Below are 23,958 nucleotides of genomic sequence, written 5' to 3'. Positions count from 1 at the left end.
TGAATCTGTTTTCTGAATGGCTCCTTTTTCGAGTTCAGATGTGACTTTATTCAGAAAGTCTTTCCCTTACCACACAATGGTAGAAGCACCCCTCTAGTACTGCTTCTTTTTGGCTCCTTGTCTCTTTCTTTGTAAATGTTGGATCTCCGTAGGTACACTGTATAGTATCAGTCTTCTTTACCATCCTTTACATTATATAAGGGCAGGGGCCATTTTCTATTTTTTTTTCACCCACTTCTAACCCAGCCCCTGGCACATAGAAACCACTAACAGATGTAGACCATTTTTCTTCTCACCCTGGTCTCTAGGGTTAAGTCTAGACAGACCCATTTACTCTTGTCCCTTCCTTGCTTGAGTCTGGCACCTCTCCCTTATCTGTCCTGTCTACAGTGCTTCTCATTTGTGTGTCCCCAACAACAGTCAGTTTGTAACATCAGAGACAGTCTGATTTCTTGATGGATCCTTAACACACACTGAATGAATACAAGGCCAATTGCAGTGACTTTATTTTAATGGGTTTTCAGACTTACAGAAAGGGGTTCTTTAGATGGGGCTGGGTCACTAGTCAACCATCTTCACTGTGGAGTCCTAATCACTATGATTTTGTTTTGTAGATGATGAGGATTCATTCAAATTGTCTCCTCTTCCATTCCTTCATAATAGGTTACATGGTCTGAAAGTACATCCCTCCTTTAGTACCTAGAAGCAAATTTGAAATGGTAAATATAAGAGCAGCTTTGAGCTATACGCAGAGTTTGGGGTCAAAAGAGTTAGGGTGTTTTAATAGAGAAAGAATGGCAGATGGAAATACTAGAAAATAGTGTATAGACAGAATTGGTTTCCTCTGGGTTACTGAATTAGACCCCTTCTTAGTTATTTCAAAGACTAATGATATCATGTTTTCCATTCCTGTGTTGGTCTTCAGGCCAGTCTTTAGACAAGACATGTTTTTACTAGAAGACCACTGATTAGTGATACTTTCAGAAGACAGATGTTATAGCATTTTGCTCTAACTCTATTTTGACCTGAAAGCCTAACTAAGCAGTCAACTGGGATGGCTTCCACGTGGAAATTTTTCTGTTCTATTCTCCCTTAAGTTTGGGCTCATTCTAAAACAGTCTGCCTACCGGACAACTGTGCCATTAGCCATCAATAGGCTGAGTTCAGGATTGCTTCGTTGTAATTCCACTGAATATACTGCAGGTTACAAGCACACATATTCTCAAGTTCTCAGAGTTCTAAATGTAAGCAGTTAAGTGTAAAGGGTGAGCTTAAGTGCTTACTTGGACCATAACATCTTCCTAAACTGTCCTTCTTCCCTTTCTGCACAGAGCTGAAAACTAAGAGGATAAAATTACTAAATTAGCCTTGATTGAGAAAGTTCTGTAAAAAAACTGTTTATTGGCCAGGCACAGTGGCTCACACCTGTAATCTCAGCACTTTGGGAAGCCGAGGTGGGCAGATCACGAGGCCAGGTGTTCAAGAATAGCCTGGCCAATATGGTGAAACCCTGTCTCTACCAAAAATACAAAATTAGTTGGGCGTGGTGGCGCATGCCTGTAATCCCAGCTACTTGGGAGGCTGAGGCAAGAGAATTGCTTGAACCCAGGAGGCGGAGGTTGCGGTGAGTCAAGAATGAACCACTGTATACCAGCCTGGGCAACAAGAGCAAAGCTCCATCTCAAAAAAAAAAAAAAAAAAAAACTGTTTATTAATTTTGATACAAATGTCATAGGTTTTGAAAGCTATTGCCAATTCAATTCAAATTGAGAACTCCATTCGTTGATCCGTTATAATAATTAAATAATTGTTCACATTAATATTTTAAGTAACAAAATTAAGATTGTTTCCATTTTGTATTTGTATAATTTTCTTTTTGGAGTAAGAACAAATTATTGGCCGGGTGCAGTGGCTCATGCCTGTAATCCCAGCACTGTGGGAGGCTGAGGCAGGCAGATCACCTGAGGTCAGGAGTTCGAGACCAGCCTGGCCAACATGGGGAAACCTCATCTCTACTAAAAGTACAATCGTCTCTACTAAAAATACAGGTGACCGCCACCACGCCCAGCTAATTTTTGTATTTTTAGTAGAGGTGGGAGTCTCACCATGTTGGCCAGGCTGGTCTCAAACTCCTGACTTCAAATGATCCACCCACCTCGGTCTCTCAAAGTGCTGGGATTACAGGTGTGAGCCACCATGCCAGGCCCCTGGTTTTCTTTTATACAAGTCTGATTTATAAACATATACATATATGTATATATCTAAATGTATATATCTATATACATAGATACAATATCTATATTTATATATAGATATATAGAGACAAATAGCATATATATACACACACACACACACAAATATATATAGAGAGAGAAAGAGACAAAAAGCATGATTTGAAGACAAAGGAAGCATCAGATCCAGACTAAGATATGACAGAGACGTCAGAATTACCAGACCAGGCATTTAAAACAGTGTTGATTAATATGCTAAGGGCTCTAACAGAAAAAGTGGACAAGATACAAAACAGATGAGTAATGCAAGTGGGGAGATGGAAATTCTAAGAATCAAAATAAAATGATAGAAATTAGAAGAAAATACTGACAGAAATGAAAACTGCCTTCATGGACTCATCTACAGCTGGACTGCCAACAAAAGAATCAGAGGGCTTAAAGAAGTATCAATAGGAACCTCCAAAACTGAAAAAGCAAAATGAAAAAATTTTTAAAAAGACAGAACTGAATATCTAAGAATTGTGAGGCAATTACAAAAAGGCTTAAACACGTAATGAAAACACCAGAAGAGCCGGGCGCGGTGGCTCAAGCTTGTAATCCCAGCACTTTGGGAGGCCGAGACGGGCGGATCACGAGGTCAGGAGATCGAGACCATCCTGGCTAACCCGGTGAAACCCGTCTCTACTAAAAAATAAAAAAAACTAGCCGGGCGACGTGGCGAGCGCCTGTAGTCCCAGCTACTCGGGAGGCTGAGGCAGGAGAATGGCATAAACCCGGGAGGCGGAGCTTGCAGTGAGCTGAGATCCGGCCACTGCACTCCAGCCTGGGCGACAGAGCGAGACTCCGTCTCAAAAAAAAAAAAAAAAAAAAGAAAACACCAGAAGAGAGAAAGGAATAGAAAGTTGTGAAGCAATGACTGAAAATATCCCAAAATTAATGACATACAAAACCACAGATCCAGGAAGCTCAGAGACAGGAAGTAGGATAAACACCAAAAATTCAACACGAAGGTATATCATACTCAAACTGCAGAAAAACAAAGACACATAGAAAATCTTTAAGTAAGAGAAAAAAACACCTTAATTGTAAAGGAACAAAGGTGAGAATTACATTGGACTTCTCTTCAGAGACCTTACAAACAAGAAGAGAGTAAAGTGACATTTAAAGAGAAGGAAAGAAAGCCGGACGAGGTGGCTCACGCCTGTAATCCCAGCACTGTGGGAGGCTGAGGCAGATGGATCACCTGAGCTCAGGAGTTTGAGACCAGCCTGACCAACACGGAGAAACACTGTCTCTACTAACAATAGAAAAATTAGCTGGGCGTGGTGGCACATGCGTGTAATCCCAGCTACTTGGGAGGCTGAGACAGGAGAATTGTTTGAACCCAGGAGGCAGAGGTTGCGGTAAGCCAAGATCGTGCCATTGCACTCCAGTCTGGAAAACAAGAGCAAAAACTCTGTTGTCTCAAAAGAAGGAAAGAAACGAGAAAATTATCTGCCAAAGATATATCTGATAGAGGACTGTTACTCAAAATATACAAAGGCCTCTTAAAACTCAGTAATAAAACAACCCAATTAAAAAATGTGCAAACTGAGGCCGGGCGCGGTGGCTCAAGCCTATAATCCTAGTACTTTGGCAGGCCGAGACGGGCGGATCACGAGGTCAGGAGATCGAGACCATCCTGGCTAACATGGTGAAACCCCGTCTCTACTAAAAAATACAAAAAAAAAAAAAACTAGCTGGGTGAGGTGGCGGGCGCCTGTAGTCCCAGCTACTCAGGAGGCTGAGGCAGGAGAATCACTTGAACCCAGGAGGCAAAGGTTGCAGTGAGCTGAGATCGCACCACTGCACTCCAGCCTGGGCAACTGCACTCTCTGGGAGACTCTGTCTCAAAAAAAAAACAAAAAAAACCACTATGGCACACCTATTAGAATGGCTAAAATCCAAACAATATGAAATACTAACAAGGATATGGTGCAACAAGAGCTCTCATTCATTGCTGGTAGGAATGCAAAATGCTACAGCCACTTTTACAGTTTGGCAGAAATGAGCTATCAGGCCATGACAACACATGGAGGAAATCTTCACTACATATTGCTATGTGAAAGCCAATATGAAAAGGCTACACACTGTAAAATTCCAACTATACACAACATTCTGGAAATGGCAAAGCTATGATGGGCCAGGCACACTGGCTCATGCCTATAATCCCAGCACTGTGGGAGGCTAAGGCAGAAGGATGGCTTGAGGCCAGAAGTTTGAGACTAGTCTCGCCAACACAGTGAGACCCGTCTCTACCAAAAATTAAAAAACAAAACTAGCTAGCTACAGTGGCACACACCTGTAGTCCCAGTGTCTGGGAAGGCTGGGCCAGGAGGATCCCTTGAGCCTAGGAGTTCAAGGCTGCAATGAGCTACGATTGCACCATTGTACTCCAGCCTGGGTGACTGAGCCAAAAAAAAAAAAAAAAAGGCAATGCTATGGCAACAATAAAAGATCTGTGGTTTCCAGTGTATGGGCCTGGGGGAGGGATGAATTGGTACAACACAAGGGATTTCTAAGGTAGTGAAATTATTCTGTATGATACTATGTTGGATAAATGTCATTTTACATTTGTCAAAACCATAGAATGTACAACATGAATAATAAAACCTAACATGAACTATAGAGTTTAGTTAATAATAAGGTATCCGCTGGGTGTAGAGGTTCCCATCTGTAATCCCAGAACTCGGGGAGCCTGAGGTGGGAGGACTGCTGGAGCCCAGCAGTTTGACCAGCCTGGGAAACATGGTGAGACCCCATCTCTATAAAAAAATAATAAAAGAGCCAGGCGTGGTAGCTCACGCCTGTAATCCCAGCCCTTCGGGAAGCCAAGGTGGGTGAATCACAAAGTCAGGAGCTCAAGACCAGCCTGGTCAACATGGTGAAACCCCATCTCTACCAGAAAAATACAAAAAATTAGCTGGGCCTAGTGGCAGACGCCTGTAATCCCAGCTACTCAGGAGGCTGAGGCAGGAGAATCGCTTGAACCTGGAGGCGGAGGTTGCAGTGAGCTGAGATCGGCGCCACTGTACTCCAGCCCGGTGATACAGTAAGACTGTGTGTGAAAAAAAAAAAATAATAATAATAAAATAGCCAGGCACAGTGGCTCATGCCTGTAATCCCTGCACTCTGGAAGGCTGAGGCGGATGGATTGCTTGAGCTCAGGAATTCAATGGTCTTGAACCAGGCTGTTTGCCTGAGCAACATGGTGAAACTCGGCCTCCACCAAAAGTTAAAAAAAATTAGCCAGCCATGATGGTGTATGTCTGTAGTCCCAGCTACTTGGGATGCTGAGGTGAGAGGATGGTTTGAACATGGAAGGTGGAGGTTGCAGTGAGCTGAGATCGTGCCACTGCACTCCAGTCTGGGTGACAGAGGCAGATGCTGTCTCAAAAATAAACGAATTTAAAAAAAAGAAAAAGAGGCCAGGCACGGTGGCTCATGCCTATAATCCCAGCACTGGGAGGCTGAGGCAGGAGGCCTGAGGTCAGGAGTTCAAGACAAGCCTGGCCAAAATGGTGAAACCCTGACTCTACTAAACATACAAAAACAAAAAAAAAATTGGCTGGGGGTCGGGTGTGGTGGCTCACGCCTGTAATCCCAGCACTTTGGGACACCGAGGCGGATGGATCCCAAGATTAGGAGTTCAAGACAAGCCTGGCCAATATGGTAAAACCCCATCTCTACTAAAAATACAAAAAAATTAGCTGGGTATGGTGGCACATGCTTGTAATCCCAGCTACTCAGGAAGCTGAAGCAGAATTGCTTGTACCCGGGAGGCGGAGGTTGCAGTCAGCTGAGATCACCCCACTGCACTCCAGCCTGGGCAACAAAGTGAGACTGTCTCAAAAAAAAAAAAAATTTAGCTGGGTGTGGTGGTGTGCACCTGTAATCCCAGCTACTTGGGAGGCTGAGGCAGGAGAATTGCTTGAACCTGGAAGGCAGGGGTTGCAGTGAGCCAAGATCTCATCATTATACTCCAGCCTGGGTGACAAGAATGAGACCCCATCTCAAAAAAAAAAAAAAAAAGATAAAGATAAAGTAAAAAGAATATTGTATCAATATTGACTCATTAGTTTTTTTTGTTTTTTGTTTTTTTTGAGACAGATTTTCGCTCTTGTTGCCCAGGCTGGAATGCAATGGCATGATCTCGGCTCACCGCAACCTCCGCCTCCTGGGTTCAAGCAATTCTCATGCCTCAGCCTCCGGAGTAGCTGGGATTACAGGCATGTGCCACCACGCCCAGCTAATTTTGTATTTTTAGTACAGATGGGGTTTCTCCATGTTGCTCAGGCTAGTCTCAAACTTCCTACCTCAGGTGATCTGCCCGCCTCAGCCTCCCAAAGTGCTGGGATTACAGGCGTGAATTTTTTTTTTTTTTTTGAGACAGAATCTCGCTCTGTCGCCCAGGCTGGAGTGCAGTGGCGCAATCTCAGCTCACTGCAAGCTCTGCTTCGTGGGTTCACGCCATTCTCCTGCCTCAGCCTTCCGTGTAGCTGGGACTACAGGTGCCCGCCACTGCACCCGGCTAATTTTTTGTATTTTTAGTAGAGACGGGGTTTCACCGTGTTAGCCAGGATGGTCTCGATCTCCTGACCTCGTGATCCGCCCGTCTCGGCCTCCCAAAGTGCTGAGATTACAGGCATGAGCCACCGCGCCCGGCCCTTTTTTTTTTTTTTTTGAGACTATGTTGCGCAGGCTGGAGTGCAGTGGCAATTCACAGGTGTGATCACAGAGCACTACAACCTTGAACTCCTCCTGGGTGCAAGTGATCCTCCTGAGTTAGCTTCCCAGGGAGCTGGGACTACAGGTGACCACCACCACGCCCAGCCCTGCCTCATCAATTGTAAAAAATGTAGCACACTAATGCAAGTTAGTAACAGAGGAAACTGGAGGGGGTGTGAAGCACTGTGTACATGGGAATACATGGGAACTCTATACTTTTCACTCAAGTTTTCATTTATATTAATTAAAACAAAACCAAATTGTATTCTGTACAGCTAAATATTTAGTAAGTCAGTACTTAAGGCATTGGGAGGTACCAAAGATGGTCAGGACACAGCACAGCAATGATTGGGATACAAGTCATCTACAGGTGTGCCACCATTTGTGCTTCCTGGTAGACAGCGGACAAGGGACCTTGATACCTTTATGTCCTGTTTTTTAGTGAATAGTGGGAAGGCAGAGAGTTTCTCTTGTATGTGACTCTTTTCAACTGCCTTCAAATCAAAATAATACTTATTTTGAGCTGGCATATTCTGGTCTCTTACATTGTATTCAAACAGGTTGCTGCTACTTCTCTACTGTCATTAATCTTCTCATCATCTTCTTATTCCTGTAAGGCAAGTAGAAAAGAACTGTGAAAAATTGCTACAGTAAGATAAACCATTCCACACCAATCCCTTTAAAATGACTAATAAAATAAAGAATGCACTTCTGGGCCTGGCGTGGTGGCTCACGCCTATAATCCCAGCACTATGGGAGGCCGAGGAGGGTGGATCACCTGAGGTCAGGAGTTCAAGACCAGCCTGACCAATATGGTGAAACCCCGTCTCTGCTGAAAATACAAAAATTAGCCGGGTGTGGTGGAATACATCTGTAGTTCTAGCTACTCAGGAGGCTGGGACAGGACAATTGCTTGAACCTGGGAAGCAGAGGTTGCAGTGAGCTCAGATCATGCCACTGAACTTCAGCCTGGGCGACAGAGCAAGATCAGTCTCAAAAAAAAAAAAAAAAGAATGCACTTCTGGAGTTCCTGAGTCACTTGCCCTAAAACCTAGGAATGGTGCATAAAAAGACTTTATGTAGTAAATAAAGGAAAAGGGTTGTTCACTTATTCTCAGGGCTCACATTCCACATACTGCAATGGATCTCACTTCTTTTTTTTTTTTCTGCCCAAGCTGGAGTGCAGTGGTACCATCACAGTTCACTGCAGCCTTGACTTCTAGGGCTGAAGCGATCCTCCCACCTCAGTCTCCCTAGTAGCTGGGACCACAGGTGCATGCCACCACACCTAGCTGATTTTTTTTTTGTAGAGACAGGGTTTCACCATGTTTCTCAGGCCGGTCTCAAACTCCTGAGCTCAAGTGATCTGCCCACCTTGGCCTCCCTAAGTGCTAGGATTGCAGCGTGAGCCACTATGCCCAGCTTCCTTCACCTTTATACTCTCTATTCCCCTCTCTTCATGCAGCTTCTCCCCATTCATAAATGCTTATGGTTTTTTCATTTAAAAAAATTTAAGGCCGGGTGCAGTGGCTCACTCCTGTAATCCTAGCACTTTGGGAGGCCAAGGCGGGTGGATCACTTGAGATCTGGAGTTCCAGACCAGCCTGGCAACATGGTGAAACCCTGTCTCCACTAAAAATACAAAAATTAGCTGGGTGTGGTGGTGCATCCTGTAATCCCAGCTACTCCAGAGGCTGAGGCAGGAGGATTGCTTGAACCTGGGAGGCAGAGGTTGCAGTGAGTGGAGAGAATATAATGGAAACTACATGCTCTCCATGAAAATATACATACACATAAACACTGCTTTAGACTATATAATTCCCGATGTCAGCTTTTGTTGATAAAATTGGGTGGAAGTGAGATGAGAGAGGTGTGGAGAGAAAATAAGTTGTTGTTGTTTTTTTTTTTTTTTTGTAAGTGGCCTAAATAGGCTCACGCCTGTAATCCCAGTACTTTGGGAGGCCGAGGCAGGCAGATCACGATCTCAGGAGTTTGACAGCAGCCTGACCAACATGATGAAACCCTGTCTCTACTAAAAATACAAAAATTAGCCGGGCGTGGTGGCATGAGCCTGTAATCCCAGCTACTGGGGAGGCTGAGACAGGAGAATCGCTTGAATCCGGGAGGCAGAGGTTGCAGTGAGCCGAGATCGCAACACTGCACTCCAGCTTGGGCAACAAGAGTGAAACTCCGTCTCAAAAAAAAAAAAAAAAAAAAAGAAAGAAAGTGGGCTAAATCTCGTAACAGAATAGATGGGAGTATAAATAAGAGATTAGTAATTCAGGAAAGAGAGAATTCATTACAAGGACAAAGCATTTAAGGAGGAATGAGACAAATGTAAGATGTAGGAGTAAAGAGAACAAGATGCTGTCTTAGAAGTGGGGGAAACATAGAAGTCCTATTCAGTGGAGAAGAATCTATGGTATTTGGGACATGTTCTAGAGTTCTGAGAGAAGTATGAGTTAGACCTAAACATCTTTGGGAGTCATCAGCACATACATGGTGGATAAGAGTGTGTAGGAAGGAACTGAAGGAGGAACCCTAAAGATAATCAGCATATCAGTGGAAGGTGGACAGTGAAGACAGAACACAGAGGTTAGCAGATGAGTAAAGGGAGCAATGGACAGAGTCTTAGAAGGAAGAAATGGTTGGCAGTGAGATGGCCATGTCAGGTAATGAGGAATGTGGTGCTCTTAGACTGGCTGTTTAGGATACCGCTGATGGCCTTTTGAGAGTAGATTGAGAGGATCAGTAAAACCCAAAATATGATTGCAGTAACTTAGAGTAGAACATGTGCAGAACTAGAAGCAGGACATATTGATCACCTTCATTAGCTGAGCCTGGCAGGAAGAGAGAGCAGTTAGTTGAGGCAGTAACCTCAAGGGAGGTTCCTTTCTTTTCTGTCTCTCTCTGTCTCTTTCTTTCTTTTCCCTCCCACATTAACTCTCTTCATTCTTCCCTCCTTTTTTCTTCCTTCTTTTTCTTTTACAATTTTTTTTTTGAGACGGAGTCTGGCTCTGTCACCCAGGCTGGAGTGTGTCCCAAAAGTTACAGGCATGGTGGCTCATGCCTGTAATATCAGTACTTTGGGAGGCCAAGGTGGGTGGATCACCTGAAGTCAGAAGTTCAAGACCAACCTGGCCAACATACTGAAACCCTGTCTCTATTAAAAATACAAAAATTAGCTGGGCACGGTGGCTCACGCCTGTTATCCCAACACTCTGGGAGGTCGAGGCGGGTGGATCACGAGGTCAGGAGTTTGAAACCAGCCTAACACAGTGAAACCCTGTCTCTGCTAAAAATACAAAAATTAGCTGGGCATGGTGGTGTGCGCCTGTAATCCTAGCTACTCGGGAGACTGAGGCAGGAGAATCGCTTGAACCCAGGAGGCAGAGGTTGCAGTGAGCCAAGATCATGCCACTGTACTCCAGCCTGGGTGACAAGAGCAAAACTCCATTTCAAAAAAAAAAAAAGAACTAGCCACATTTATTGAGTTGTAATCCACTAGTGAGTTCTTTTTGTGTCCTATTTTTGCCTGATCTATGTGGCAAATTAAGAAGACAGCATGTTTGCCCTCTGCTTTCTACTGTGAAATTATTTAGAAATCCATCTATACACCTACTTTCTTTCTTTTTTTTTTTTTTTTGAGACGGAGTCTTGCTCTGTCGCCCAGACTGGAGTGCAGTGGCATGATCTCGGCTCACTGCAAGCTCTGCCTCCCAGGTTCATGCCATTCTCCTGCCTCAGCCTCCTGAGAAGCTGGGACTACAGGCACTCGCCACCACGCCTGGCTAATTTTTTGTATTTTTAGTAGAGACGGGGTTTCACCGTGTTAGCCAGGATGGTCTCGATCTCCTGACCTCGTGACCGCCCGACTCGGCCTCCCAAAGTGCTGGGATTACAGGCGTGAGCCACCGTGCCCGGCTTATACACCTACTTTTCTGTGTGCCATGCTTAACAAGATACATAAGGGTTACCTCGTAGCACAGTCGGGGCATAACATATTATCTTCTACGCCTGGGGATGGGAAAATGCAGGCAGGTAACAAGAAGAGAGAAATCATCCTCCTGCGAGTGGTAGGCACCCAGGCCTGACCTGCATGAAACTGCAGGCGTACCCAACCCTTTGTGTCTGCCGAGAGAAGTCTGCCATGGACCACACACCACCTGACGCCTGGAAAGGAAAAACAAACACAGACAGCAAAAATCAAGATAGCACCTCAACACAACCTCTCAGCAAGTCACTCTTGAATTTGCTTTTATATTCTGCTCACAAATCAATTGAATGAGATGCATGAAAATGTAGACCACATGACACTATGATCTAATTTCACAAGTTACATAACACAAAGAATAATAACTGTTGCCAGCTGGGCATGGTGGCTCACACCTGTAATCTCAGCACTTTGGGAGGCTGAGGCAGGAGGATCACCTGAGATCGGGAGTTCAAGAGCAGCCTGACCAACACGGAGAAACCTCATCTCTACTAAAAATACAAAATTAGCTAGGCGTGGTGGTGCATGCCTGTAATCCCAGCTACTCGGGAGGCTGAGGCACGATAATCGCTTGAACCTGGAAGGCGGAGGCTGTGGTGAGCCGAGATCACACCACTGCACTCCAGCCTGGGTGACGAGAGCAAAACTCCATCTCAAAAAATAAATAAATAAATAAACAAAAAATAATGGTTGCCATTTTGAAATGCTTGCTTTGTGTCCAGTATTTTGCTAGGTGTTTATATATATTAATACATTTACTATTAAGTTCACTATTAATATTTACCTTCTATTTGCTTTTCTTATCATTTCTTTTTTTTTTTTTTTTTGAGACGGAGTCTCGCTCTGTCGCCCAGGCTGGAGTGCAGTGGCCGGATCTCAGCTCACTGTAAGCTCCGCCTCCTGGGTTTACGCCATTCTCCTGCCTCAGCCTCCTGAGTAGCTGGGACTACAGGCGCCCGCCACCTCGCCCGGCTAGTTTTTTGTATTTTTTTTAGTAGAGACGGGGTTTCACTGTGTTAGCCAGGTTGGTCTCGATCTCCTGACCTCGTGATCCGCCCGTCTCGGCCTCCCAAAGTGCTGGGATTACAGGCTTGAGCCACCGCGCCCGGCCGCTTTTCTTATCATTTCTTATTCACAGGTGAGATAACTGAAGCTTATGGTGTTAAATATCATACGTTACCCAAAGCCAAGTCATGGATCCAGGTATTCTGACTGACTTATAGGCCATTTATGTAACCACTACATTGTACTTCCTCAGCTATAGGAAACAGACAAGCGTCTGTTTAAAAATGTAAGGAGGCTGGGCACAGTGGCTCACGCCTGTAATCCCAGCACTTTGGGAGGCCGAGGCGGGCAGATCATGAGGTCAGGAAATCGAGACCATCCCGGCTAACACAGTAAAACCCATCTCTACTAAAAATACAAAAATTAGCCAGGCGTGGTGGCAGGCGCCTATAGTCCCAGCTACTCAGGAGGTTGAGGCAGGAGAATGGCGTGAACTCGGGAGGCGGAGGTTGCAGTGAGCCAAGACTACACCACTGTACTCCAGCCTGGGCAATAGAGCAAGACCCGTCTCAAAAAAATAAATAAAGATAAATAAATAAATAAATGTGTAATGACCAGGCTGGGTGTGGTGGCTCACACCTGTAATCCCAGCACTTTGGGAGGCCTAGGTGGGTGGATCACCTGAGGTCAGGAGTTCGAGACCAGCCTGACCAACATGGCAAAACCCCCATCTCTACTAAAAATACAAAATTAGCTGGGTATGGTGGCGCACACCTGTAATCCCAGCTACTCAGGAGGCTGAGGCAGGAAAATCGCCTGAACCTGGGAAGCGGAGGCTGCAGTGAGCTGAGATGGCGCCAATGCACTCCAGCCTGGGCAACAAGAGTGAAACTCCGTCTCAAAAAAAAAAAAAAAAGTGTAAGGAACAATTTCAATAGGGAGATGTAATATTTGCAAGAAAACAAGCGGTACCCTTATGGAACGTCTGAAATTGAGAGAAAGTCAGCATTCTGAATGACTTACAGCCCATTTACCTAACCACTACATTGTACTGCCTCAGCTATAGGAAACAGACAAGCATCTGTTTAAAGTGTAAGGAACAATTTAATTAGGGAGATGGGATATTTGCAAGAAAATAAGTGGTACACTTATGGAACATCTGAAATTGAGGGAAAGGAGCAGTCACGGTGAATTTAAGTATCTGTAAATAAGCAGTATATGTACCGTGATAGCTCCCCAATTAGACTGTAAAACAAGAGAACATGTGTGTGTTTAGCACAGTATATACCCAGCAGCTAGACATACCTCTGGACCATAGCAGATGCTTAACAATTGCAGAATGAAGAGAAATATAAAATGATAAGTCACTGTGGGATAACAGTAACTCATACAGCATATTAATAAAAATTAGAGGTGTCATCTTTGGGAAGGCAGTGCCCCCAGGCACACAGCTTTATGGCTAGACAATGCCTTTGCACAAATTATTAAAAGGTGTCCACTGTCCCCACATAAAGGAACGTAGCTTGAAGAGCAGAGGATATGCCAATTTTAGCTTTAGGTCTTCCTTCTGGTTGGTTTCCTTGTATGACGAATAATGTAGCCTACCATACTAGTTAGCTGGAGTAAAATCGGATCTAGAATAGTTCTGGAAATTGGAAGATGGGGGAGGAAGAAAAGGATTCAAGCCAAAACGGAAGGTGACTTGAGATAGCAGACCCTGGAAATAAAAGCAATAGCAAGAAAAGAAGAGCAGGAGTTGGGTAAAAGTGGAGTTAAGTGATCCTCAAGATTTCTTTTTTTTGTTGTTTTTTTTTGAGATGGAGTTTCGCTCCTGTTGTCCAGTCTGGAGTGCAATGGCATAATCTTGGCTCACTGCAACCTCCGCCTCCCAGGTTCAAGCGATTCTCCTGCCTCAGCCTCCCAAGTAGCTGGAATTATAGCCATGCGCCACCACACCTGGCTAACGTTTTTGTATTTTTAGTACAGACGGGGTTTCTCTACGTTGGTCAGGCTGGTCTTGAACTCCTGACCTCCGGTGATCCACCCTCCTCAGCCTCCCAAAGTGCTGGGATTACAGGTGTGAGCCACCATACCCGGCCCTCCTCAAGATTTCTTAGAGGGCACTGGGTGCAGTGGCTCACACCTGTAATCCCAGCACTTTAGGAGGCTAAGGCAGGCAGATCACCTGAGGTTGGGAGTTCGAGACCAGCCTGACTAACGTGGAGAAACCTCGTCTCTACTGGGAAAAAAAAAAAAATTAGCCAGGCGTGGTGGCGCATGACTGTAATCCCAGCTACTCAGGAGGCTGAGGCAGGAGAATCACTTGAACCTGGGAGGCAGAGGTTGCAGTGAGCTGAGATCCTGCCATTGCACTCTAGCCTGGGCAACAAGAGTGAAACTCCGTCTCAAAAAAAAAAAAAAAAACAAAAAAAACGCTTTCTTAGAGGGTCGGGTGCAGTGACTCACGCCTGTTATCCCAACACTTTGGAAGGGTGGATCACTTGAGGTCAGGAGTTCAAGACCAGCCTGGCCAACATGGTGAAACCCAATCTCTACTAATAATACAAAAATTAGCCGGGCATGATGGCGTGTGCCTGTAATCCCAGCTACTCAGGAGGCTGAGGCACAAGAATCGCTTGACTATGGGAGGCAGAGGTTGCCGTCAGCCAAGATCGTGCCACTGTACTCCAGCCTGACCAACATGGCAGTGGCTCATGCCTATAATCCCAGCACTTTGGAAGGCCGAGGCGGGCAGATCACAAGATCAGGAGATCGAGACCATCCTGGCTAACACAGTGAAACCCATCTCTACTAAAAATACAAAAATTAGCTGGGCGTGGTGTCTTTGAAACTGTGTCGCAAAAAAGATTTCTTAGAGGACAAGGACCCCAACCCGTTTAATTATTATTGCCTGCTTTCAACATGCCAAGTTCTGTGTCTCATATAAATGTCACGACTTTTTTTTTTTTTTTGAGATGGAGTTTTGCTCTTGCTGCCCAGGCTGGAATGTGGTGGCACCATCTCAGCTCACTGCAACCTCTGCCTCCTGGGTTCAAGCGATTCTCCTGCCTCAACCTCCCGAGTAGCTGGGATTACAGCCACCTGCCACCACACCCGGCTAATTTTTGTATTTTTAGTAGAGACGCGGTTTCATCATGTTGGCCAGGCCGATCTTAAACTCCTGACCTCAGGTGATTCACGTTCCTTGGCATCTCAAAGTGCTGGGATTACAGGCATGAGCCAGTGCACCTGGCCAACATTTTTTTTTTTTTTTAAAGACAGGGTCTGGATCTGTCTGTCAGGCCAGAGTGCCATGACACAATCTCAGCTCACCGCAACCTCCACCTTCTGGACTCAAGCCACTCTCCCACCCCAGCCTCCTGAGAAGCTGGGACTACAGGCACACACCACCATGCCCAGCTTTTATTTTTTTTTTGTATTTTTTGTAGAGAGGGGATTTTGCCATGTTATCCAGGCTGGTCTGTAACTCATGAGCTCTAGCAATCTTCCCACCTTGGCCTTCCAAAGTGCTGGGCCTGTAGTGAGCCACGACACTCAGCCACTACTATTCTATGACATAGGTATATCTTCATTTTGTAGAATAGAATACTTGGCTGGGAGCAGTGGCTCACGCTTGTAATCCCAGCACTTTGGGAGGCCGAGGCCAGTGGATCGCCTGAGGTCAGGAGTTCGAGATCAGCCTGGCCAACATAGTGAAACCCCATCTCTACTAAAAATAAAAAAATTAGCTGGGCATGGTGGCAGGTGCCTGTAATCCCAGCTACTTGGGAGGCTGAGGCAGAATTGCTTGAACCTGGGAAGCAGAGGTTGCAGTGAGCCAAGATCGCACCGTTGCATTCCAGCCTGGGCAACAAGAGTGAAACTCCATCTCAAAACAAACAAACAAACAAACAGGATATTAAGGCTTAAAGTAAGTAACTTGCCAATGTCACATATCCAGGAAATGGTAAAGCAAGAATGTGAACCAACACATTCCTCTTACTCACTATGTCATAAATGCCTTAAGGAAGAGAAAGAAAAGGAGAAGACCTCAGACTGTTGTCCAAGATTATCAGGTTATGCTTTCTTCTCGCCTTGGAATTCTGCTTAGTGATGGAAAAGGGCCACTACTTAGTCACCTGACTTAGAGACCCATCCAGACAAAACATGACTATCCATCAATATGATGGATGAAAGAGAGATGTCCTATGTGAATCCAATTTCTAATCTTCAGATATTTTAGCAAACGCCTTCCCTTTGACCACGTTTCAGTCTTGGACTAATAAAAGTTAATCTTGTCCTCTGGAGTGGGATTCACACTTTAAGGTTGATCTTACCAGAAGCTTGCATCAAAAAGGCCTCAACAGAAACAGGAATGGAACATGAATTCAAAGCCTTAGGCTGAACAGCTCTTGCAGCAATTCTTGCCCATGATGCCAACATGGCTCCTGGTGCTGAAGTTATCACTTCAACTGTATTAGTCTCTTCTGCTCTCTCATTCACCTCGTAACATTTCTGAAGCCTTGCTCTCTTGGTCACTGCCTTGCGTTTCTTCGAACATCGCTGTAATCTGGTCTCTTGTGACATTTCAGGCATATCCTGCAAATGAAATTCATGATGAGTATTCAGTAAACCACTAGGGCTGTAAGGACTTTTGGGTCAATTTTATTATTCTTTTTTTTTATTTTTATTTTTAAGACGGAGCTTCGCTCTTGTTGCTCAGGCTGAAGTGCAACGGCACGATCTTGGCTCACTGCAATCTCTACCTCCCAGGTTCAAGCGATTCTCCTGTCTCAGCCTCCAGAGTAGCTGTGATTATAGGCATATGCCACGACGTCTGGCTAATTTTGTATTTTTAGTAGAAATGGGGTTTCCCCATGTTGGTCAGGCTGGTCTCAAATTCCCAACCTCAGGTAATCTACCCACCTCAGCCTCCCAAAGTGCTGGGATTACAGGCGTGAGCCACTGCACCCGGCCAATTTTATTATTCTTTGTACTGACCTGAACATGTATGTCAATGTGGAAAGGGTTTAGGAATATTAGTTCCCATAAATCGCAAATTCTCCACTGGGAGAAATTTTTGGTTGTTGAACCTGTGTAGGGGGAGGAAAGGTTGCTACTGACATCCAGTTGGTAGAGGCTGGGGATGCTGCAAAACATCCAACAATGTACAGAGCAGGCCCCAAAACAAACAAAAAATTATTTGTTCCGAAATGTCAATAATGCCACAGTTAAGAAACCCTGCCTTAGGCCGGGTGCGGTGGCTCAAGCCTGTAATCCCAGCACTTTGGGAGGCCAAGACGGGCGGATCACGAGGTCAGGAGATCGAGACCATCCTGGCTAATACGGTGAAACCCTGTCTCTACTTAAAAATACAAAAAACTAGCCGGGCGACGAGGCGGGCGCCTGTAGTCCCAGCTACTCGGGAGGCTGAGGCAGGAGAATGGCGTAAACCTGGGAGGCGGAGCTTGCAGTGAGCTGAGATCCGGCCACTGCACTCCAGCCTGGGTGGCAGAGCAAGACTCCGTCTCAAAAAAAAAAAAAAAAAGAAATCCTGCCTTAGAGGTACAACATACAGAAATGGTGCCTGGGTAGGGACTGGAAAAATCATGATCAGAACCCACCTTCACACCATCAACACACTCGTTACTCACTTGCTGTTGTTCAGGGTAAGCATGCCTATGGAGCCTCAGATAAACTTCGATTTTCTTAGGAAATGAAGAGAGAAATAAAGTTAAAAGTTAACCAAGATTCCCAGTTTTTCCCAGCAGTAGATATTCACCCAAGTGTACTAACCTTGCCATTAGTACTCAAACCGAGTTGTTGACACCAGTCCCGCAAGGTGTCCCGACACACCTTATTAATGGGAGGCAAAATGGTTGGCAAGGGAGGGGCTGGTGTTTTGCATCTAGCTTTTTGTGGAGCTGTAAATTGTTCATTTGTTTGAAGTAGATGACCTAAGAAAAGAATGGAACCAAAGTAGTAATAATTTAAAGTTGGCAAGATTCTTTTAAAATTTTACAAATATCTTTTCACATTTCTCACAACCCAATTTGCATATATACATATCAAATTTTATTTCTCACATTAAAAATGAGGTAACAAGGCCGGGTAACAGGCTCACGCCTATAATCCCAGAACTTTGGGAGGCTGATGTGAATCACAAGTGATTCGCCCAAATCACTTGAGGTCAGGAGATCAAGACCAGCCTGGCCAACATGGTAAAACCCCATCTCTACTAAAAACAGAAAAGTTAGCCAGGCATGGTGGTGCATCCCTGCAATCCCAGCTACTCAGGAGGCTGAGGCAGCAGAATTGCTTGAACTCAGGAGGCGGAGGCGGCAGTGAGCTGAGATCGCGCCACTGCATTCCAGCCTGGGAAACACAGTGAGACTCTGTCTCAAAAAAAAAATGAGGTAACAGATTCAGGTATTTAAAGACTTGCCCATTACAACAGCAGACTTGGGACTCAAACCTATGTTTTCTTTTTGTTTTGTTGTTGTTGGTTTTTCTTTGAGATGGAGTCTCGCTCTGTTGCCCAGGCTGGAGTGCAGCAGCACGATCTCAACTCACTGCAATCTCCGCCTCCCAGGTTCAAGCAATTCTCCTGCCTCAGCCTCCCAAGTAGGTGGGACTACAGGCATGCAACACCATGCCCAGCTAATTTTTGTATTTTTAGTAGAGACAGTGTTTCACTATGTTGGCCAGGCTGGCCTCAAACTCCTGACCTCAGGTGATCCACCCGCCTTGGCCTCCCAAAGTGCTGGGATTACAGGCGTGAGCCCCTGTGACCAGCCCAAATAAGTATTTTCAGAAGGATTTTATCTTCTGGGTCGATAATGAGGATTTCAAGATGAAGTAAATAATGATGTGTTAGAGCTAAGCAGAGTGAGGTGAGATGGGGGGCTATAGAGAAAAATGATACAGGCCGACAGAATGATGTGGACCATTGTTGACTGGGGATAGACAATGTGGTGGTTTCTTTGTTTTCTATAGGGAGAGCTGATATTTTGTGGTCCAAAATCTAGACATTTTGGAGGATAAATCCGACATAACGTTCTATTCAGTTGGTTGTTGAGGGCAACAGAAAATAACAGGCTGCTGTATGTAGCATAAAAGAAACACAGAATTTAGAATCCAAACATAGGTTTGAGGCCGGGCGTGATGGCTTACACCGACAATCCCAGTGCTTTGGGAGGCCGAGGAGGGCTGATCACTTGAGGCCAGGAGTTCAAGACCAACCTGGCCAACATGGAGAAACCCTGTCTCTACAAAAAATATAAACATTATCCAGGCACGGTGGCACATGCCTGTAGTCCCAGCTACTCAGGAGGCTGAGGCATGATAATCACTTGAACCTGGGAGGTGGAAGTTGCAGTGAGCTGAGATCGCACCACTGCACTTCAGCCTGGGTGACAGAGCGAGACCCTGTCTCAAAACAAAACAAAACAAGCCATGGGTGCGGTGGCTCATGCCTGTAATCCCAGCACTTTGGGAGGCCAAGGCGGGTGGATCACAAGGTCAAGTGTTCGAGACCAGCCTGGCCAACATAGTGAAACACTGTGTCTACTAAAAATACAAAAATTAGCTGGGCGGCCGGGCACAGTGGCTCAAGCCTGTAATCCCAGCACTTTGGGAGGACAAGACGGGTGGATCACAAGGTCAAGAGATCGAGACCATCCTGGCTAACACTGTGAAACCCCGTCTCTACTAAAAAATACAAAAAACTAGCCAGGCGAGGTGGTGGCGCCTGTAGTCCCAGCTACTTGGGAGGCTGAGGCAGGAGAATGGCGTAAACCCGGGAGGCGGAGCTTGCAGTGAGCTGAGATCCGGCCACTGCACTCCAGCCTGGGCAACAGAGCAAGACTCCATCTCAAAAAAAAAAAAAAAAAAATTAGCTGGGCGTGGTGGTGGGTGCTTGTAATCCCAGGTACTAGGGAGGCTGAGGCAGGAGAATCGCATGAACCCAGGAGGCGGAGGTTGCAGTGAGCCAAGACCACACCATTGCATTCCAGCCTGGGCAACAAGAACGAAACTCCATCTCCAGAAAAATTTTTTAAAAAAAGAAAGAAAGGCCGGGCGCGGTGGCTCAAGCCTGTAATCCCAGCACTTTGGGAGGCCGAGATGGGAGGATCACGAGGTTAGGAGATCGAGACCATCCTGGCTAACACGGTGAAACCCCGTCTCTACTAAAAAATACAAAAAACTAGCCGGGCGACGTGGTGGCGCCTGTAGTCCCAGCTACTTGGGAGGCTGAGGCAGGAGAATGGCGTAAACCCGGGAGGCGGAGCTTGCAGTGAGCTGAGATCCGGCCACTGCACTCCAGCCTGGGCAACAGAGCAAGACTCCATCTCAAAAAAAAAAAAAAAAAAATTAGCTGGGCGTGGTGGTGGGTGCTTGTAATCCCAGGTACTAGGGAGGCTGAGGCAGGAGAATCGCATGAACCCAGGAGGCGGAGGTTGCAGTGAGCCAAGACCACACCATTGCATTCCAGCCTGGGCAACAAGAACGAAACTCCATCTCCAGAAAAATTTTTTAAAAAAAGAAAGAAAGGCCGGGCGCGGTGGCTCAAGCCTGTAATCCCAGCACTTTGGGAGGCCGAGATGGGAGGATCACGAGGTTAGGAGATCGAGACCATCCTGGCTAACACGGTGAAACCCCGTCTCTACTAAAAAATACAAAAAACTAGCCGGGCGACGTGGCGGGCGCCTGTAGTCCCAGCTACTCGGGAGGCTGAGGCAGGAGAATGGCGTAAACCCGGGAGGCGGAGCTTGCAGTGAGCTGAGATCCGGCCACTGCACTCCAGCCTGGGCGGCAGAGCGAGACTCCGTCTCAAAAAAAAAAAAAAAAAAAAAAAAAAAGAAAGAAAATACTTATTTGATACTTTTATAGGAAGCACTGAGACACAGCACAGATACAAAGGGTCACGATTTTAAGAGCTTCTATATATATATATATATATACATATTTGATTCGTAATTACTTGCTAAGCAAAATACCAGACATTTTTCAAAATTATTTAATCTTTGTAGGAGGCAAATATGTATTAATCTCGTTTTTACAGAAGAGGAGATTGAGCTTCATGTGTTGGGAATATGAACTCATGTTGAGCTAGCCCAGAAGAGCACTCTCTGCCCAAAGCGCTCCCCATGCTTATTTTGTGTCTTAAAAATAAGGCAGAACAGGCCAAGTGTGGTGGCTCATGCCTGTAATCACAGCACTTTGGGAGGCTGAGGCAGGCAGATTAACCGAGGTCAGGAATTCGAGATCAGCCTGGCCAACATGGTGAAGGCCCATCTCTACTAAAAATGCAAAAATTAGCCGGGCTTGGTGGCCCACGCCTGTAATCCCAGCGACTTGGAAGGTTGAGGCAGGAAAATCGCTTGAACTCGGCAGGTGGAAGTTGCAGTGAGCCAAGATTGTGCCACTGCACTCCAACCTGGGTGACACAGTGAGACTCCATCTCCAATAAATAAAAGTATGGCAGTACAACGGGCTCAGCAAGCGAGAAGTATGAGAGTTTGCAAAATTTCTTAACACAGAATAACAAGGTGAGATTTAAGCTGGGTGTTGTACAGTCAGAGGATAGGAAAGAAACCTTACTTTTTCCTGGGCTTCCCAGAGTTATAGGCGGAACTAACTGAGCAATCCCTGTCCCCATACCTTGAGTGTATTTCTTAGGCTTCTCCAGTTTGACATCAGAAGTTGAAGAAACACTTGGTTCCATTTGTTCCATATTTGCGTCATCTTTAACTGGCACCAGTGTCAAAATCACACTTTCCTCATCATCTACTTCCTCCTCAAATAAATTCTGGAAAGAGAAGTCAGTCACTGATTCTCATTTGATGCAGTACAACTGAACTGCTTGCTTTCAAGGCAAAACAAATGAATAAGGAACTGAGAAGACAGTAAGTAGGTGGATGGAGAAAAGAATTACTGAGATTCCTTGAATGTGATGTTGACTAGCAGACCCTTTACTAAATAAAGGAAATATGGGGGAAAAAAATTGGACAAAAGTCAATTTACATGTAGGTGTTAATGAAAGAGAAAATAGAAGGGTAGGGCTTGGGTTTAGAGAATTATTTCCCTCAGGGCCTTCTTCCTCATCAGTCAAAACACAAAATACTTTCATTAACTCCTAAATCTGTATGGAATGTGTTCCTGGCTTTCCATCTTCTATCACATGATTCCCAAGATTCCCAATTCCCATATCAAATTTCACAGCACAAGCAATAACCTCCTGTTATCCCCAAATCCACTGTAACTCTGCTATTTCTGCACCAATTGTTCCATGCTTGTCAAAAATTCTTCAATGGCTTGTCATTGTTATTCTGGTTAATGACAAAACTCGAATTAGCTCACAGAGCTGTGTAGCTTACAAATTCTCCAACAATCTGGTCCCTGCCTGCCTCTCCAGCTCATGACCTCCGAGCTTTCTGAGCTCCAGCCACACTGGGCTCATTTCAGCTCCAAGACCTGAGGGGAGGGTATCTGTTTTACTCTCTGTTGCCTTCACAGAAACACAGCACCCAACACAGAGTAGGCATTCAATGTTATTTTTATGATCTGATGAATGAAAGATAAAGTAGGAAAGCAGGTAGACAGAAAGAAACTAACATTTACTGGTTCTCTACAGTACACAGACACTATGCTAGGTGCTTTCTGTATTTCTCAAATTTAATTCTCATGGTATACTTGTAGTAATTTATTAATTTTCCTGCTTTACAAATGAGAAAACTAAATGAGCAATGCCATAGAGTAACACAGGTTTGAGTATGGTTCTGAAGTTAGCTTTTCTTCTCAAATCCAAGGGTGAATAAACTCCATTCCAGTACTATTATAATATTCTCTTCTAGTGCTGATGCCACACTCCCGTCTCCTATTTAACCTCTTCAATGACTTCCCATTACTCTTAGTTTACTTCAAAATAACACTGACATTATTTAGGAACATTACTCTATTACAGAGAAAAAAGCAGGGGCTCAAAGCAGCTATGTGACTTCCCCATAATTATATAGCTAATATTGGCCAATTCAGTCCTTTAGCCAGAGGACTGGCACAGTGGCGACTGTAAATACACTGACACCTTCTCTAGTTTCTTATAGGGCCAGGACTACCCAAGCCTAATCTGGAAACTCATTTGGTACTAAGGCCACTGGGAGTACATTATTTCCTACTCCAAGAGTAAGTAACCAATTGGTCACTTTTATTACTTTATCCACATTACCGCCTTCACTTTCTTTTTACTTTAGCTTTTAAAAAAATTATTTTTTATTTTTAATTATGTTTTCTCTAATATTATTATCCATGCCATATTTATTTACCATTTTTATCTTGTCCAGCTATAGCACTTCTCGTCTTTCCTACCTGAGAAATATTTTCCTTTGGACTAGGTGGAGAAAATCTCACTTCTTTTTACTCTCATCCAAATGCACATAAAAGCATAATCATATGAAAGAAAACTAACAATCCATTTGCAAAGAGGAGGAGGTTTCAAGATGGAGGTTTCTTACATCTAGGAATAAAGATTTGTGGCAAAAGAGCAACAAGGGAGACCTAGAAAGACGTTGAAAAGGGACTGTGAGAAAAGTAAGTCTATTAGAACAAAACTTACCTTCTTGCTGCTATCCAAATTTGCGTCTGACATTTTCAGCAACACCCTGGGGTAGGCAAGGACAGCAATGTTAAGGATATGGTAGTTTACTTCTCTTAACCTGCTTTCTCCTTTTATAAGCAAATGTCTCCTTCTACTTCCTGTTACCCAGATGAGCTCTGTTTTCCTTTCCTCCTCTTTTCCCCCTCCCTCATTTTCTGGTAATGGGAAAATTTTATCAATTTTATACCCTGTCTTGTCCATTCGGTGATAATGTTTTTTTAAAAATTAGGCGGGGCACAATGACTCATGCCTGCAATCCCAGCACTTTGGGAGGCCCAGGGGGACGGATCGCTTGAGTCCAGGAG

General features: G+C 44.9%; 1 protein-coding gene across 1 annotated transcript; it reads right to left on the bottom strand.

The window, feature by feature from the left end:
- Positions 1-482: 482 nt before the first annotated feature.
- On the bottom strand, positions 483-23,958 carry DPPA2 (developmental pluripotency associated 2). Its single transcript, XM_033200411.1, has 9 exons — positions 23,841-23,958; positions 23,612-23,657; positions 21,661-21,808; positions 17,794-17,954; positions 17,652-17,705; positions 16,335-16,596; positions 10,976-11,171; positions 7,544-7,608; positions 483-699 (listed from the first exon to the last, which is right to left on the bottom strand). The coding sequence occupies exons 1-8, from the start codon at positions 23,852-23,854 to the stop codon at positions 7,566-7,568; spliced, it is 924 nt and encodes a 307-aa protein (XP_033056302.1). The 5' UTR covers positions 23,855-23,958; the 3' UTR covers positions 483-699; positions 7,544-7,565.

This window comes from Trachypithecus francoisi, unplaced genomic scaffold (assembly GCF_009764315.1).
Source record: "Trachypithecus francoisi isolate TF-2019V2 unplaced genomic scaffold, Tfra_2.0 Lachesis_group0, whole genome shotgun sequence".
NCBI lineage: Eukaryota > Metazoa > Chordata > Mammalia > Primates > Cercopithecidae > Trachypithecus > Trachypithecus francoisi.
This window is presented reverse-complemented; position numbering and strand designations above follow the sequence as displayed.

Excerpts from the sequence above, each read along its gene's own strand:
- DPPA2 (XM_033200411.1), bottom strand. Across the intron at positions 21,809-23,611 it reads ATTTGGATAGCAGCAAGAAG|AATTTATTTGAGGAGGAAGT; the intron begins GTAAGTTTTGTT and ends TTCTCTTTCCAG. Across the intron at positions 17,706-17,793 it reads GTTTGAGTACTAATGGCAAG|AAAATCGAAGTTTATCTGAG; the intron begins GTTAGTACACTT and ends TCATTTCCTAAG.